At 49.0% G+C, this 17,317-nt stretch overlaps 1 protein-coding gene across 3 annotated transcripts in view; it reads right to left on the bottom strand.

Moving 5' to 3' along the window:
- Positions 1 to 219: 219 nt before the first annotated feature.
- The window catches only part of NBEAL2 (neurobeachin like 2), a 528,491-nt gene continuing 511,393 nt past the window's right edge, over positions 220 to 17,317 (bottom strand). For all 3 annotated transcript variants that reach the window (XM_029588231.1, XM_029588229.1, XM_029588230.1), the window contains one exon: positions 220 to 1,770. In XM_029588231.1, coding sequence (XP_029444091.1) covers positions 1,669 to 1,770 — 102 coding nt within the window. In that variant the 3' untranslated portion in view covers positions 220 to 1,668. The remainder of the gene's footprint in view (positions 1,771 to 17,317) is intronic.

Genomic DNA, 17,317 nt, shown 5'->3' with positions numbered 1-17,317 from the left:
CCTCTCCGGGCTGACCTGGGTGTGAGGTTTAGCAAATCCTAAGCAGCACCACACCCTTGGACATGAAAATGTTACGGAGAACTGGCGAGGCCCTGAATTTTGAGGAGGAAAACCATCTCCTCTCCTGAACGCTTGTGCATTTCCCCTCCCCCCCCCCCCCCAAAAAAAAAAATAAATAAAAGTGGACTGCATCAATGACACAGCACAGACAGAGGTTTGTTTTGGGGTTGGTTTTTTTTTTTTTTTTTTTTGTAGCGCATTATATAAAAATTTTGTCAACCGTAAAAAGAATCACCTCAAGATAATGATCATGATCTCCACTGTAGTCAGAATAAAATTTGTATAAACAATAAAGACGCTCCGCTATTTAACCCTTTCCTCACAGCAATTTACAAATTACGCCTTAAGACCCTCTCCCCCTCCTCAAACAAATGTGAGCTGGCACCAGAAGCTTTTCTGAGAGGGGAAAGAGCCCTGCTTTCCCCCCCCAGAGTTGTTTACATGTCACTTAGATGCCTGCTCCGATGCTCAGCTTCTGGCTTTCCCCTTTAATTTGTATACATAAATATATATATCTTTTTTTTATTATTATTATTATTAAAAAGCCTCTTATACTCAGGATCTGGAAACGGGTTTCCCTGCCACAGCGGGCCCTAGGCACCGATCCATCTCTCACACCTCATCCCAGAGAGGCCTGGTAATCTCAGCAGAAGGCACGCGGTTCTCGTCCCCAGGGCGGCAGCTTGCAGGTTCAGTACAAGGGCAGACGTGGGGGGGGACGACACGGCAGTCCGCACCGTGGGGGCCAGCCGGGGGGAGGAGTTCACATGGGGCGGTACCGCACTGCGGCAATTTCCTGTGTGTCTGCCTCTAGAAAATGTCACTCTCCTGTCGTACTTTGCAGTGCCTCCACACATTAAAGCTCTTAGAACGTGGTGGACTTGCCTCCTCCTCCCCTGATATTGTCTTATTTTAATTTTCCTCTCTCCTCGATTTTGGTACAGCTTTCTCTATAGTGCAATAAGCCCCCCGCCCCCCATCGACAACTTAAGACGTCAGAGAATCGTCAAGTCGCACGCTGACAATAGCTTTACACTTTTTTTTTTTTTGTAGCTCCTACCCCCCCCCCCATTTTCTTTTTTTGTACGCATGTAAGCAGGGGTTTGACGTGCCACGTTTTCCCAACCTCCTCCTGCCTCCATCCTCCTCCGACCTCCGTCTGGATAAGACGAGGGGAAACGGAGTGGAAATCGGAGAAGCCCAACCTCCAGCTTATCTTCCCTCCCCCCCCCCGACCACCTTTGCTTAGAATGTCACAGCTGCAGATCCAGATGTGGAAACCGGTGGCTCTGAGGTGCCAAAGGAGCAATTTCCCTTTTCAGTGGCGTAAAAGATTAAAAAAAAAAAACCAAAAACAACCCGCTCCGGATTCTGGCCCTGAGGCAGAAGACGAGGACAGCTATAGGTCTGGAAAAAGAGGTTCAGTTGAATGTCACAGTGCGGTGGCCACCAGGCGCACGGCGGGCAGCTAAGGTGGCAACCTTTGCTCTTCTCAGGTCAAGGGGTGTCCTTGTGCTGTTGGCTCCTCCCCATGGAGGGGGGTTTTGGAGTTCCTGAGGAGTCCTCCCCTCACCTACTCAAGCGGGCCACAGCCCAAGAATGCTCCTTTTACTTTCCCTCGGCCGGGTTGTACTCCGTTTCTCCTGAGGACACCTGGGAGATGCGGCGTTGGGAACTCCACAGCCTTCTGGTAAACTGTCCCGTTTTCACCTAGAAAGAAAAAAAAAAAATCGCAAAATGAAAACTTTTTGGTTGAAGCTTTAAGCAGTTCATCATCCAACTGAACAAATATCCTGGCATGGGGAGGAAAAAAAAATCATACTCCTCATTTGGTGCGATTTTTAAAGGCATATCTTAATGATACATTAACAGAAGGAATACAGCAGCATCCCTTGGTCCTCCTTGCAGGATATCGCTGCACTGGAGGAAGAGAAGGGCAGCAGGAGTAAAGCAAATGTTGCTTACCTGTAACAGGTGTTCTCACAGGACAGCAGGATGTTAGTCCTCTCATATGGGTGACATCACAGGATGGAGCCCAATCACGGAACACTTTTGTCAAAGTTTCTAGAACTTTGACTGGCACCTACTGGGCATGCCCAGCATAGCACCAAACCTGCAGCCAGCAGGGGTCCCCCTTCAGTCTTGTTTAAAAGCTAAAGTAAGTGCCAAAAAATAGAATAAGAAAACGTAACAAACCCAACACCGTGGGGTGGCGGGCGGATTTCGTGAGGACTAACATCCTGCTGTCCTGTGAGAACACCTGTTACAGATAAACAACATTTGCTTTCTCACAGGTCAAGCAGGATGGTAGTCCTCACATATGGGTGAGTACCGAGCTGAGGATGTCCAAGGTATGCACCAAATGTACTCAAGACGTGCAACCGGCAAAACAACTGGGGTGTAATTTGGTAGAGGCCATCCTGAACCCTAACGGGCAGGCAGAAGGGTGTTGGTACATCAAGTTGCAAAAAGGTTGCACAAGACAGATTGGCCGAAGATGGAATCTTGTCTACCAGCCTTGTCCAAACAATAATGGGCTGTAAAGGTATGGAGAGAACTCCAGGTAGCAGCCCTACAAATATCAGGAAGCTGCACCGACCGTAGGTGCGCTACTGAAGTTGCCATGGACCTGATAGAGTGTGCTTTAACACGGTTTTGAAGTGGAATGCCTGCTTGCTGATAGCAAAAGGATATGCAGTCCGCTAACCAGGAGGAGAGAGTCTGCTTACCCACAGGTTGCCCCAATCTGGTGGAATGGAAAGAAACAAGCAGTTGAGTGCTTTCCCTGTGGGCAGCTGTACGGTCTAGATAGAATGCTAGAGCCCGTTTACAGTCAAGGGTATGCAGAGCATATTCTCCTGGATTAGAATGGGGCCTGGGAAAGAAGGTAGGTAGTATGATGGATTGATTAATGTGAAAGTCCGATACTACCTCAGGCAAAAACATAGGGTGAGTGCGGAGTACTACCCGGTCGTGCAGAAGTTTAGTGTAAGGTGGGTAGGTACTAGAGCCTATAACTCACTAACCCTGCGAGCAGATGTGATTGCCAGAAGAAAAATCACTTTCCATGTGAGATAGCGAAGATCACAGGATTGGAGAGGCTTGAATGGTGGTTTCATGAGCCGACCCAAAACTAGGTTAAGGTCCCAAGAAGGGGCCGGAGGGCGCAGTGGAGGTTTGAGGTGGAGCAAGCCCTTCAAAAATCGTGTGACAAGGGGTTGTACTGAAATGGGAACATCCCCAACACCTTTATGGAAGGTGGCTACTGCACTGACATGCATCCTGATGGAAAACGTTTTTAGACCTGACTCTGATAGGTGCCATAGGTAGTCCAGAAACTTCGTGGTGGAACAAGTGAAAGGATCAAGGGACAGGGAGGAACACCATGACTTAAACCTGTTCCATTTGTAAAAATAAGACTTTCTCGTGGAAGGCTTCCGTGAAGCAATCAGGACATGGGAAACTGGTTCTGAAAGGTTGAGCGGCTGAAGAATTAACCTTTCAACATCCAGGCAGTCAGGAACAAGGCCTGAAGATTGGGGTTGCGTAGGCACCCGTCGTTCTGAGTGACCAGAAGCGGGTACTTCCCCAGGGGAATGTGCCTGCGAATGGAGAGGTCCTGAAGAATCGGAAACCACACTTGGCGTGGCCAGTGAGGGGCTATCAGGATCATGGTTCCCTTGTCCTGATGTAGCTTCACGAGAGTCTTTGAGAGAAGTGGAGGGAATACATAGAAGAGATCGGTGGCCCATGAGAGGGAGAACGCATTTTTTGGTAGTGAATGTTAGCTGCGAGTGAGCGAGCAAAAGTTCTCTACTTTGCGGTTTTGAGGTCATGCAAAGAGGTCTATGTAAGGGTAACCCCAACGTTGGAATATTGAGTTCGTTACTGTGGGGTTGAGAGACCACTCGTGCGGTTGAAAAGTGCGACTCAGCCTGTCTGCCAATACATTGTCCACTCCCGGCAAGTAGGTGGCCCTGAGGTACATCGAGTGGGAAAGGGCCTCCGCCCATATCTGTGCAGCTTCTTGACACAGGAGGTAGGAGCCCGTCCCTCCCTGCTTGTTGATGTACCGCATTGCCACCTGGTTGTCTGTCTGAATCAGGATGACCTAGTGGGAGAGGCGATCCTGAAACACTCTGAGAGCATATTTGATTGCTCGTAACTCTAGGAAATTGATTTGGTGTTTGGCTTCCTCTGGAGACCAAGACCCTTGAGTTTGTAAATTGGCAACATGTGCTCCCCAGCCAAGGCTGGCAGCATCCACCGATCTGGAGTCTGGAAAGGTAGGCCTTGGAGGAGACTGGTCTGATTTTTCCACCAAGCTAGAGACTGACGAAGTGGGTTGGTGATGTGGACAATGGTTGATAGTGGTTGAATGGATTGAGTCCCTTGTGACCGTAGAGTCCACTGCATGACTCTCATGGCCAAGAGGGCCATTGGGGTAGCATGCACTGAGGATGCCATGTGTCCCAGTAAGATGAGGAAATGGCGTGCAGTTGAGCGTTGTTGAGTTTGTAGCTGGTGTGTGAGAGAAGTGAGAGTGAGAGCTCGTTCTCGAGGCAGAAATGCCTTTGCTTTGAAGGTGTCCAAGTCTGCCTCTATGAATGACAAAGTTTGAGATGGGACTAAGCAGGATTTTTTGTAATTGATGAGAAATCCTAGAGAGATCAGAGTGTGTAAAGTAAGACATAGGGACGTCAGAGCAGCTTGCTGAGTGGGAGCCCTGATCAACCAATCGTCGAGATAGGGGTAGACGTGAACACCTTGGGTCCTGAGGAAGGCTGCTACTACTACAAAACACTTGGTGAAAACTCGTGGTGCAGATGCTAGGCCGAATGGGAGTACTCTGTATTGACAGTGCTTTGGGTCTACCAGGAATCTCAGAAATTTGCGATGAGACGGAGTTATCGCAATGTGTGTATAAGCGTCCTGGAGGTTTAGAAAGCAGAGCCAGTTTTCCCTTTGCAGAAGAGGAAGGAGGGAACCCAAGGTTACCATCTTGAACTTTTCTCGTTGGAAGTACTTGTTGAGGGCATGCAGGTCCAGAATTGGACGAACGCCGCCTGACTTTTTGGGAATTAGAAAGTACTGGGAATAGAATCCGAGGCCCTGTTGGGAGTAGGGCACTGGTTCGATTGCTCTGGATCGAAGGAGGAGGGAGACCTCCTGATCCAGGAATAGTGAGTGGTCTGATGTTCCCCATGTCGGCCAAGGTGGGGAATCTGGTGGAATGGATAGAAAGTTCAGGTGATAACCTTGAGAGATTATAGCAAGAACCCACTGGTCCGAGGTGATTGTGTGCCAAATGTTGTTGAAATGGCACAACTGACCTCCTACTGGTACATGCGGCAGTGGAAGCTGGCTGTTGCTCTCTATGAATGAGTCAAAAACCAGAAGCAGGGCCTGGCTGAGGAGCTGCCTGTGGATTTGGCTTACGAGTTTGTTGGGACTGGGCCTTCTGGAAAGGCTTAGTGGAGCGACCTAGAAGGTGGTGGAAAGGACTTCCTTTGACGGTAGAACGACTTTTTGGAGTCCTTCCTGAATGCTTGCTTGGCCGGATATTCAGAAGGCATCAGAGAGAGTTGGCGAAGAGTCTCATAATGATCCTTGAGCTGCGCCACTGTTTGCTGGATCTGTTCACCAAACAGACTGTCCCCAATACAAGGCAGATCGGACAATCTGTTCAGGACATAGGTCCGAAGACTTAAGCCAGGCCCATCTTCTTGCAGAAATGGCAGCTGCAGATACCCTGGAAGCGGTGTCAAAAATGTCATATTTTCCCACTTCAAATCCTTTGTGAACCAGGGTTTGTAGCTGTTCCTGGAATTGCTGAGGCAGTGACTCTGCTAAGTCCTGTATTTGTTTGAATAGGACCCTGTTGTACTGGGTCATATAAAGCTGGTAAGAGGCGATCAGAGAGATAAGCATTGATCCCTGGAAGACACGCCAACCAATGGCATCCAGGAATTTCTGCTCTTTGCCTGGAGGGAAGGAAGAATGAGGCTTTGAGCGCTGGGCTTTCTTTTGGGCAGACTAAACAACTATGGACTGGTGATCCAATTGGGGTGTTTGGAACCCTGGAGCTGAATGGACCAAATATGTGGTATCTGCCTTTCGGTTGACTGGTGCCACCGAACCAGGGTGTTCCCAATTCTTCTTCAGAAGATCCAGAAGAACTTGATGGATAGGGATAGAGGTGATTTCTTTAGGAGCGTCCAGAAATTGTAGAAGCTCCATCATCTGGTGTCTATCATCCTGTTCAGTCTGCAGTTGGACAGGAACTAACTCAGACATTTCCTTCACAAAATTAATGAAGGACAAGTCCTCTGGAGGCGAACATTTCCTGCTTTCGGTAGGAGAGGGTGGTGATGGTAAATCATCGGTGTCCTGGGACGAGTCATCGGTCCATGTATCATAGGGTTCATCACCGTGCCCTCCAGGAACCTTAGATGGACGGGACGAAGGTATTCCCGAAGGTCCCGGTCTAGGCTCCGAAGGCATCGAGGGAGTCACCGGAGGCATCGATGAAGGTACAGAGGGCATCAATGGACGGATCGGCGGCCCTGATGGCAGTAACGGTATTGGTGACATCGATGGTTGAGGCATCGGCAGGACTCCCAATGGAGGAAGAAGGAACGGTGTTTCTCCTCCCGATGACAGAGGAAGTGGAGAGGGCACTGGAACCGTCGGTGTCCCCAGATCCATTGGAGGAAAAGCGGCTAGTAGTGCTTCCATCTTCGAGAGCAGCGGTGCCAGCGCTACCGGAATGGGATTGATGGTCGGTTCAGGAATTGGCTTCGGCGTCGGAAGAATCTGGAATCTCTGCATCGCCTTGCCGATGACCTCCTGAACCATCCGGTCCAGCTCTTCACGGAGACCTGGAGCGATCAGCCCCGGTTCCGGAAGGGGAGAAGGAGGCAGAGGCGTAGCCGGAGGGACCACTGTTAAAAGTGGAGTCGCGGCTCCCATTACCCATCTGGGTGAGGGTTGCCTTGGTGACCCGGACTCAGAAAGGGTCGATGCCTTTTCTGGACGGGGTTTCTTTGGCGGTGGCTTGGACGATGGCGAGGTCGATGATTTGCCTTCGTCGATGGTCCGAGGTTCACGGTGTCGATGTTGATGTTGATGTTTCTCTCGACAATCCCCTCGGTCCTGAGGGGGAACAGAGGTAGTCGATGGCCGGGAAGTCGTCGATGCTGGACGGTCATCGGCCGGTGCCAGATACTGGCTCGATGGAGATGGCACCGGTTCGGACGACGTCGATGTTATGGACGGAGTCAGAGTTTGAGACCTAAAGAGAAGTTACATCTCCATTCTGGCTTTGCGACCTTTTGGTGTCATTACGGCACATTTGGTGCAAGTCAGGACATCATGCTCACACCCAAGGCACATTACATAGACTTTATGGGGGTCTGTGATGGACATTGTGCGAGCGCAGTCAGGGCACCAATGGAACCCCCAAGCCATGGCCTTTGAAAAAAAAATTTAACCATGGTGCGGTCGACGGCCAGTATGCCACAGGGCCAAACTCGACGGGAATCGATCGGAACTGGGTAAAAAACTTACCGGATCACCGCGAAAGTAAAAAATTGAATAGGGAGACCCCTGAGGGGTATTAATTATGAAGTAATTCCGTGAGGAAAATTCCTGTCAGGAATCTCTGTAGAGCTTCTTAACCCGCATGGCTACTGCTGCGTGGAAAAAAGAAGACTGAAGGGGGACCCCTGCTGGTTGCAGGGTTAGTGCCATCCTGGGCATGCCCAGTAGGTGCCAATCAAAGTTCTAGAAACTTTGACAAAAGTGTTCCGTGATTGGGCTCCATCCTGTGATGTCACCCATATGTGAGGACCACCATCCTGCTTGTCCTGTGAGAAAAACATATATGCACTTTCGGAACAAGAAGTCACTTGACAGTTTGCAGAACTGCTCCCCAGAGAGTACTGGAAGCATAGGTGCCAGCTCTGTTTGTGCATTGGGTGCTTGAGTACCCCCAATATTGAGCAAACACCCTCACTGTGTGCTAGGTTTAGTAGTAGCACCCCTACTTTTCTTTTGAAAAGTTGGCACTTATGATTGGAAGAGCAGCCCCCAAGTGTTTCTGCAGAGAATGCCTGGCCTCCCTGGGGTCTTGGTGGGATCCTGGGCTTAGCAGCAGTCCCCCTGAGGTGAGCATGCACACTTATGCATGTTGACTTTAGAAGGTTCTGGATATATGCGCAGTAAAATTTATCTCACAGCATCTTCAACTTTCTTACAGGCCAAAAATGCTCAGCCTTGCTCATGACCAGGCTCATGGAGTGTAGGAGGATTTCTGTATGCACAGTTCTGTCAGTTTGGGCTTATCAGCCATTCTCCGATAATAATTTACAGGCATGACCTCTGCAAGGATCCTCTCTGAGCAGGGTATTCACCGAAATGTGCTGCTGAGATTTGGCAATAATTCGATTTTCAGGTCTCTTCTAATGTGCAACATGTGCCAGAGCACTGGAGGCTGGCTTAGAAGAACTAATCTGTACTACTTAGCTCCTCTCATCCTATCCCATCACTCTGCCACCCCATTTCCTACTTTTATTATGTAATGTAGACTGTTTATGGGGAACACAGTCAACTTCTCGCAGATTTACTCAGTTGGCCAATATGACCACTATATGAAAATGGGTTCTTATCTGCTATTTTCATTCCTGTAGTACCACAGATCAGTCCAGACTCCTGGGTTTTGCCTCCCTTCCAGCAGATGGATACAGAGAAAGTTTTGCTGTCATTGCCACATAACCTGCTGTGCCACCTGCAGTCCCTCAGTATTGACCTGTACCCAAGCCAAGATAACAATGAAAAAAACAAGTAACCTAATCATGTTCCCCTAAATGAGCAGTAGGAAGTGGAACCTTATAATGAAAACACTTTTCCAACCTTAATAATGTGAGAAACTAAACAAACCTGTGCCATACTTCAGCCTATTTACAATAAGAGATCGACAAAATCTCCCCACACCAACTGAGCAGGACTCTGGACTGATCCGTGTTACTACAGGAACAAAAATTAGCAGGTAAGAACCAATTTTCCTTTTCCCGTGCATACCCAGATCAATCCAGACTCCTGGGATGTACCCAAGCTTCCTTAAACAGGGTGGGACTGCGAGAGTCCCGCTCAAAGTACACTTTCACTAAAGCCTATGGCCTCTGGAACTTGGACATCCAAACGATAATGCCTGGAGAAAGCGTGCAACAACTTCCAAGTAGCTGCCCTACAAATCTCTTGTGGTGATACCTCTGTCACAAGCGGCCCAAGATACTGCTTGTGACAGAGAAGATTGAGCCCTTAAACCCTCAGGGATAGAGCAACCTTGATAGATGTACCCCAAAATCACTTCCTTCAACCACCGCACTATGGTAGATTTTGAAGCCTCATGTTCCTTTTTTTCACCACTCCATAGTACAAAAAGATGATCCGAAAGCCAGAAACTATTAGTGACCTTAAGATACCGCAACAACACCCACTTTATACCCAAGAGTCTCAATTTTCTCGCATGAGGTGCTGCCGCATCTAGGTTTGGGAAGGCTGGAAGCTCTACCGATTGACTCTAGGGAATGACGATACCACCTTCAGAAGGAAGTAAGGAAGGAAGGAACTGCACACAATGAGACTCCGGAATCCATAATTCTCAAAAAAGGATCCCTAAATGACAAAGCCTGAAGTTCCGAAATCCTTCTGGCGGAACATGCTGAGCAGATGTTGCTCCGCCCAGGCAATCAGTTGTTGTGCTTCCTGAGCTACCAGAAAGTTTCGGGTTCCTCCCCGACGGTTGATGTACGCTACTGTGGTCGCATTGTCGGAAAGAGCCCGTACCGACTTCCCGCAAAGGAGAGCTTGAAGAGCGATTAAGGCTAAACGAACCGTTCTGGTCTCTAAAAGATTGATCGACCACTGCGCTTCCTCTTCGGACCACTGACCCTGAACAGATGTATTTTGACATACTGCTCCCCAGCCTGAAAGACTGGCGTTGTAGTGACCACAGTCCATTCCGGAATCTCTAGCGCTACACATCGTTGCAGATTCGCTGTCTGTAACCAACAATCTAGGCTGGAACGAGCCGTCTCTGTAAGAGGAAGGGGAAGGTGGTATAGTTCCGAAACCGGATTCCATCATGAAAGCAATGCAGACTGAAGTGGTCTCATGTGCGCAAAGGCCCAGGGAACCAACTCCAGAGTAGAGGACATTGAACCTAAAACTATCATGTAATCCCGCACACAAGGAATAGGAATAGACTGTAAGTCTCGAATTTGTGACTGAAGCTTGAGAAGGCGATGCTCTGGAAGGAACACTATCCCTTGAAGAGTGTCGAACCATGCACCCAAAAACTCCAGAGATTGGGAAGGTAATAGGTGACTCTTGTCTTCGTTGATCACCCAGCCTAGAGACTGCAAAAGGCTGATTACCCTGTTGATTGTATAATAACAAAGAGATTCCGACTTTGCTCGAATCAACCAGTTGTCCAGGTACAGATGTACCAACAGGCCCTCCTTCCTTAGTTGAGCGGCCACCACAACCATTATCTTGGTAAATGTTCTGGGAGCTGTGGCTAATCCGAACGGGAGAGCCCTGAATTGATAATGTTGCACTAGAATGCAAAACCTGAGGAACTTCTGATGATCGGATCGAATGCAGATATGAAGATAAGCTTCAGTGAGGTCGAGAGATGCTAGAAATTCTCCTCTGTGAACCGAAGCTATGACAGACTGAAGAGTCTCCATCTGGAACTATGGAATCCTTAGACAACGGTTGACTCTTTCGAGATCAAGAATGGGACGAAAGGTTCCTTCCTGTTCGGGAACGACGAAGAAAATTGAATAACGACCTTTCCGATGTTGGAACTGGAACTATAGCTCCTAGGTCGCTTAAACACTGTAGCGAGTCTTGGATAGAACCCATTGATCAGACGTACATCTGGCCCATTCTCCGTAAAACAGAGACAGCCTGCCCCCTATGACGGGAACCGGAGAAAGGACCGGCCTTATCTCATCGGACAGACTTTGTGCCTCCTGAGACTTGGGAAGTTCCAGGTCTACCAAAGCGGCGGTCCCGAAAGGACTGAGACCAATTCTGTTGTCTACCTGAAGACTGTTTAGCTGGAGGAGCTGACGGACGAGAAGAACGAAATCTTCTGTTAGACTGAAAACGAGAGCGAGATGAAAAAAAGCTTCTAGGTCTAGGACGGTCCTCTGGCAATTTGTGAATCTTACTTTCCCCTAGGGACAAAATTAAATCTTCCAATTCCTTACCAAATAATAATTTTCCCTTAAAGGGTAAAGCCCCTAATTGAGCTTTGGAGGATGCGTCTGCGGACCAATTCCTCAACCAGAGAAGTCTGCAAGCCGATACAGAAGCAACGATAGAGTGAGCTGAGGTCCTAATGAGATCATATAAAGCATCTGCACTATAAGCAACTGTAGCTTCCAGTCTACCAGCCTGAGCAACTTCCTCTTCAGAGAGGGAAGAATTGTTTTGTAAAGCCTGGACCCATCTTAGTCCAGCTCGCAAAGCCAAGCTACTACACATGGCCGCCCGCACACCAAGAACAGAAACCTCAAAAATTCGCTTAAGCTGAACCTCCAGCTTATGATCTTGGAGATCTTTAAGAGCCGTAGCCCCAGTTACTGGAATAGTTGTTTTCTTAGTGACGGCTGAAACAGCGGCATCCACCTTAGGAAATTTTCAAATTTCCAAAGCTTCCTCAGGTAATGGATACAATTTTTCCATGGCTCTTGCTACCTTAAGCCCCAACTCAGGAGTATCCCACTCCCGGTATATAAGGTCAGTGAGAGAAAGATGAAAAGGAAATTATGTCGTGGGACCTTTAAGGCCAAGCAACACTGGGTCAACGCCACCCATCCGAGAATCCTTCACTGGAGCCTTGAGACCCAATTCCAGTAAAATTGCTGGAATTAAGGGACTAAGTTCCTCTCTTGTAAACAGGCAGACTACTTTCAGGTCATCCCCCATCTGCAACATGAGGGTCTGAACTAATACTCAAAGCAGGGTCTTCATTTAAATCCCCCTCCGGCAAGGACTTGTCCGGGATAGGTAAAGAGCCATGCTCAGAATCATCTGAAGAAGAAAAAATTGTCTGATCCGGACCCGGACGAAGGGGATGCTTCAGAGCTGACCCCACTCCCAAATCCGTGGAACTAGCCCTTTTAGAGGAATGTGGCTTTAACCTCTGTTGAGATGAGAGACTCTTATGTCTCTTATGAAATTTCTTAGATTTGCAAGCTTTGCGAAGAAAATGAAGAAAATCCCCTGAAAAGGTAGGAGAAGAGGAAGAAGAATCTGAAATCTCCTCCAGGCTTTCAGCCGATAAATATGGCCCTGTTTCGCGTGGCTTGTCCCCCCCCCCAGGGACCGCCGGCTGCGATGACAGCGGAGGCGGGTCAGAAGCACCCTGAATAGCTTGTTGTGTCACCACCCTCAGAGTAGATAGGAGTGCCTCAGTTCCAGCACTGCAGCAAAATGAGTCCGGGGCAGGAGAGCAGCTGGGCCGAGGTTTTGGGGCCGCGCGAAGTGGCCGAGTCCCTTTTGTTATCGGCAAACTTGATGAGCCTTCCCCCCCGGGGAGACAGGATGAACAGAGACTCTCCCTGGAGAGACGCGCTCGCGCATCTCCACAAGTGCGGCAGGCCGCGCCTCGCGGCATTATAAAGAAAAAACGGCGCGAAATAAAAAGTATGAAATAAACTAAAAAACTAAAAGAAACCCCGGTGAAAAACAAAAGCACGGGCCCACCGAACACCAAAAGGTAAGTAAACAACGATTCAGCTGTGAAGAATTATTTTTATTTTTATTTTTTACCTGACCGAAACGCCACGGCCTCCAGGAGCTGCTCCAAGTAGGGTGAGTGAGCCGGGCCCCCCGGTATCACCCCTGCCAGGAGTTGTTGCTGGGTTCAAAACCTCCCCAACTCCGGCAGCCTCAAAAACCAGGAGGGATAGTCCTCCCAGGAGGCAGTGAAACGGCTGTGAAGAAAAATAAAACCTTTTTTTTTTTTAAAAATAACTTAAATGAAAAAAACAGGCTCTCTTCAAAAGAAAAAGAAAGTCTGCAAAAAATTAAACTCCTAAACTGCCTGACTAAAAAATAACAAACTACCACAGACTGCAGGGGCTAGGGACGTCCACCTCTGCTGGGAGACAGAGAAATACTGAGTGACTGCAGGTGGTGCTCCAGGGTATACGTCAGAGTCATTAGAATGTTTTCTCTGCCTCCCTCTGCTGGGAGACAGAGAAATACTGAGTGACTGCAGGTGGTGCTCCAGGGTATACGTCAGAGTCATTAGAATGTTTTCTCTGCCTCCCTCTGCTGGGAGACAGAGAAATACTGAGTGACTGCAGGTGGTGCTCCAGGGTATACGTCAGAGTCATTAGAATGACTTCTCTGCCTCCCTCTGCTGGGAGACAGAGAAATACTGAGTGACTGCAGGTGGTGCTGCAGGGTATACGTCAGAGTCATTAGAATGACTTCTCTGCCTCCCTCTGCTGGGAGACAGAGAAATACTGAGTGACTGCAGGTGGTGCTGCAGGGTATACGTCAGAGTCATTGGAATGTTTTCTCTGCCTCCCTCTGCTGGGAGACAGAGAAATACTGAGTGACTGCAGGTGGTGCTCCAGGGTATACGTCAGAGTCATTAGAATGACTTCTCTGCCTCCCTCTGCTGGGAGACAGAGAAATACTGAGTGACTGCAGGTGGTGCTCCAGGGTATACGTCAGAGTCATTAGAATGACTTCTCTGCCTCCCTCTGCTGGGAGACAGAGAAATACTGAGTGACTGCAGGTGGTGCTCCAGGGTATACGTCAGAGTCATTGGAATGTTTTCTCTGCCTCCCTCTGCTGGGAGACAGAGAAATACTGAGTGACTGCAGGTGGCGCTCCAGGGTATACGTCAGAGTCATTAGAATGACTTCTCTGCCTCCCTCTGCTGGGAGACAGAGAAATACTGAGTGACTGCAGGTGGTGCTCCAGGGTATACGTCAGAGTCATTAGAATGTTTTCTCTGCCTCCCTCTGCTGGGAGACAGAGAAATACTGAGTGACTGCAGGTGGTGCTCCAGGGTATACGTCAGAGTCATTGGAATGTTTTCTCTGCCTCCCTCTGCTGGGAGACAGAGAAATACTGAGTGACTGCAGGTGGCGCTCCAGGGTATACGTCAGAGTCATTAGAATGACTTCTCTGCCTCCCTCTGCTGGGAGACAGAGAAATACTGAGTGACTGCAGGTGGTGCTCCAGGGTATACGTCAGAGTCATTGGAATGTTTTCTCTGCCTCCCTCTGCTGGGAGACAGAGAAATACTGAGTGACTGCAGGTGGTGCTCCAGGGTATACGTCAGAGTCATTAGAATGACTTCTCTGCCTCCCTCTGCTGGGAGACAGAGAAATACTGAGTGACTGCAGGTGGTGCTCCAGGGTATACGTCAGAGTCATTAGAATGACTTCTCTGCCTCCCTCTGCTGGGAGACAGAGAAATACTGAGGGACTGCAGGTGGTGCTCCAGGGTATACGTCAGAGTCATTAGAATGACTTCTCTGCCTCCCTCTGCTGGGAGACAGAGAAATACTGAGTGACTGCAGGTGGCGCTGCAGGGTATACGTCAGAGTCATTAGAATGACTTCTCTGCCTCCCTCTGCTGGGAGACAGAGAAATACTGAGTGACTGCAGGTGGTGCTCCAGGGTATACGTCAGAGTCATTGGAATGACTTCTCTGCCTCCCTCTGCTGGGAGACAGAGAAATACTGAGGGACTGCAGGTGGTGCTCCAGGGTATACGTCAGAGTCATTAGAATGACTTCTCTGCCTCCCTCTGCTGGGAGACAGAGAAATACTGAGTGACTGCAGGTGGCGCTGCAGGGTATACGTCAGAGTCATTAGAATGTTTTCTCTGCCTCCCTCTGCTGGATTGGTGACATAACCCAGGGTCTGGGCTGATCCAGGTATGTACAGGGAACAGAGAAATACTGAGGGACTGCAGGTGGTGCTCCAGGGTATACGTCAGAGTCATTGGAATGTTTTCTCTGCCTCCCTCTGCTGGGAGACAGAGAAATACTGAGTGGCTGCAGGTGGTGCTGCAGGGTATACGTCAGAGTCATTAGAATGACTTCTCTGCCTCCCTCTGCTGGGAGACAGAGAAATACTGAGTGACTGCAGGTGGTGCTCCAGGGTATACGTCAGAGTCATTAGAATGTTTTCTCTGCCTCCCTCTGCTGGGAGACAGAGAAATACTGAGTGACTGCAGGTGGTGCTCCAGGGTATACGTCAGAGTCATTGGAATGTTTTCTCTGCCTCCCTCTGCTGGGAGACAGAGAAATACTGAGGGACTGCAGGTGGTGCTCCAGGGTATACGTCAGAGTCATTAGAATGTTTTCTCTGCCTCCCTCTGCTGGATTGGTGACATAACCCAGGGTCTGGGCTGATCCAGGTATGTACAGGGAACAGAGAAATACTGAGGGACTGCAGGTGGTGCTCCAGGGTATACGTCAGAGTCATTAGAATGTTTTCTCTGCCTCCCTCTGCTGGGAGACAGAGAAATACTGAGGGACTGCAGGTGGTGCTCCAGGGTATACGTCAGAGTCATTGGAATGTTTTCTCTGCCTCCCTCTGCTGGGAGACAGAGAAATACTGAGGGACTGCAGGTGGTGCTCCAGGGTATACGTCAGAGTCATTAGAATGTTTTCTCTGCCTCCCTCTGCTGGATTGGTGACATAACCCAGGGTCTGGGCTGATCCAGGTATGTACAGGGAACAGAGAAATACTGAGGGACTGCAGGTGGTGCTCCAGGGTATACGTCAGAGTCATTGGAATGTTTTCTCTGCCTCCCTCTGCTGGGAGACAGAGAAATACTGAGTGACTGCAGGTGGTGCTGCAGGGTATACGTCAGAGTCATTAGAATGTTTTCTCTGCCTCCCTCTGCTGGGAGACAGAGAAATACTGAGTGACTGCAGGTGGTGCTGCAGGGTATACGTCAGAGTCAGTAGAATGTTTTCTCTGCCTCCCTCTGCTGGATTGGTGACATAACCCAGGCTCTGGGCTGATCCAGGTACGTACAGGGAACGTACGCCTTTACACTGTCTATCCTGGCTACGTGAGATGCCGCCAATAACGCCAGATACTGCTCTGCCCAGCGAATTAACTCCTGGGCTTCCTGAGCCACCGCCAGACTCTGTCGGTTGACGTGAGCTATCGTCGTCGCATGGTCCGATAAGATCCTTAGTGGCCAACCGTGCAAGCAAGGCAGAAAGCTACGCAACACGAACCTCACCACTCTCGTTTCTATCTGATTGACAGACCACAACGCCTCTTCCGCCGACTCAGTCTGGCAAAAAGCTCCCCCATGTGGAGCACTTACTGCCGCCCGGCATGACGTCAGCCTGCCCGACCACATGTGCAAGCAGCCGCCCAGAGGACGCCAGAGAAACACAGCGAAAGCCGCTGCAGCTGAGCCTCTGCAAAGCTGCCTCTCCGATCTCCACCCTGGGTCGACCGACACTTACAAAAAAAAGAAACTTTTTTTTTTTTTTTTAAACTTTAAAGTTGCTTCCCTTTAAGGCACTGCAGGTCCTCCTGGGGGAGAGGGAACTGGCCCCACCAGCGAAAGGACCGAGCTATATTAGGGACCCCAACTCCCTGCTCATCCACCTCAGCACCAGGAGGGATGGTCCCACCAGGACCTACCAACCTCCTGGGAGGAAGTCTATTTCTCTCTCTCTCTTTTTTTTTTTTAAAACCTAATTTCCAGACTGCAGGTTTTGCACATCTCTCATCTGCTGGAGACAGAGAAATACCGAGGCCCTGCAGGTCGCACAGCAGGTTATGTGGCAGTGTCAGCAAAGGTTTCTCTGTCTCCGTCTACTGGAAGGGAGGCAAAACCCAGGAGCCTGGACTGATCTGGGTACGTACAGGGAACTTTAATTAAATTCAACTACCTTTCAGACTTTAAATCTTATCCCTGTCTCTTTCCAAAAACGTATTTGTCTGGTCTGTTTATCTTCACAAGATTGTAAGCTCCATGGAGCAGGTACTGTCTCTTACCTGTATCTCTATAGTGTTGTCGTAAATAGGAGTTAAGAATATTTTTGTTTTGTTGTTCTATTTTATATGTTAATGATGTATGTCATTGTATTTTATTCCTAATTGCTCGGAACTATTTTAATTAATTTATTTATTTATAAACTTTTCTATACTGATATTCGTAGCGACATCATATCGGTTTAC

This window comes from Rhinatrema bivittatum, chromosome 2 (genome assembly GCF_901001135.1).
Source record: "Rhinatrema bivittatum chromosome 2, aRhiBiv1.1, whole genome shotgun sequence".
NCBI classification, from domain to species: Eukaryota; Metazoa; Chordata; class Amphibia; order Gymnophiona; family Rhinatrematidae; genus Rhinatrema; species Rhinatrema bivittatum.
The sequence above is the reverse complement of the archived record's forward strand: the minus strand, read 5'-3'. Positions and strand labels throughout refer to the sequence as shown.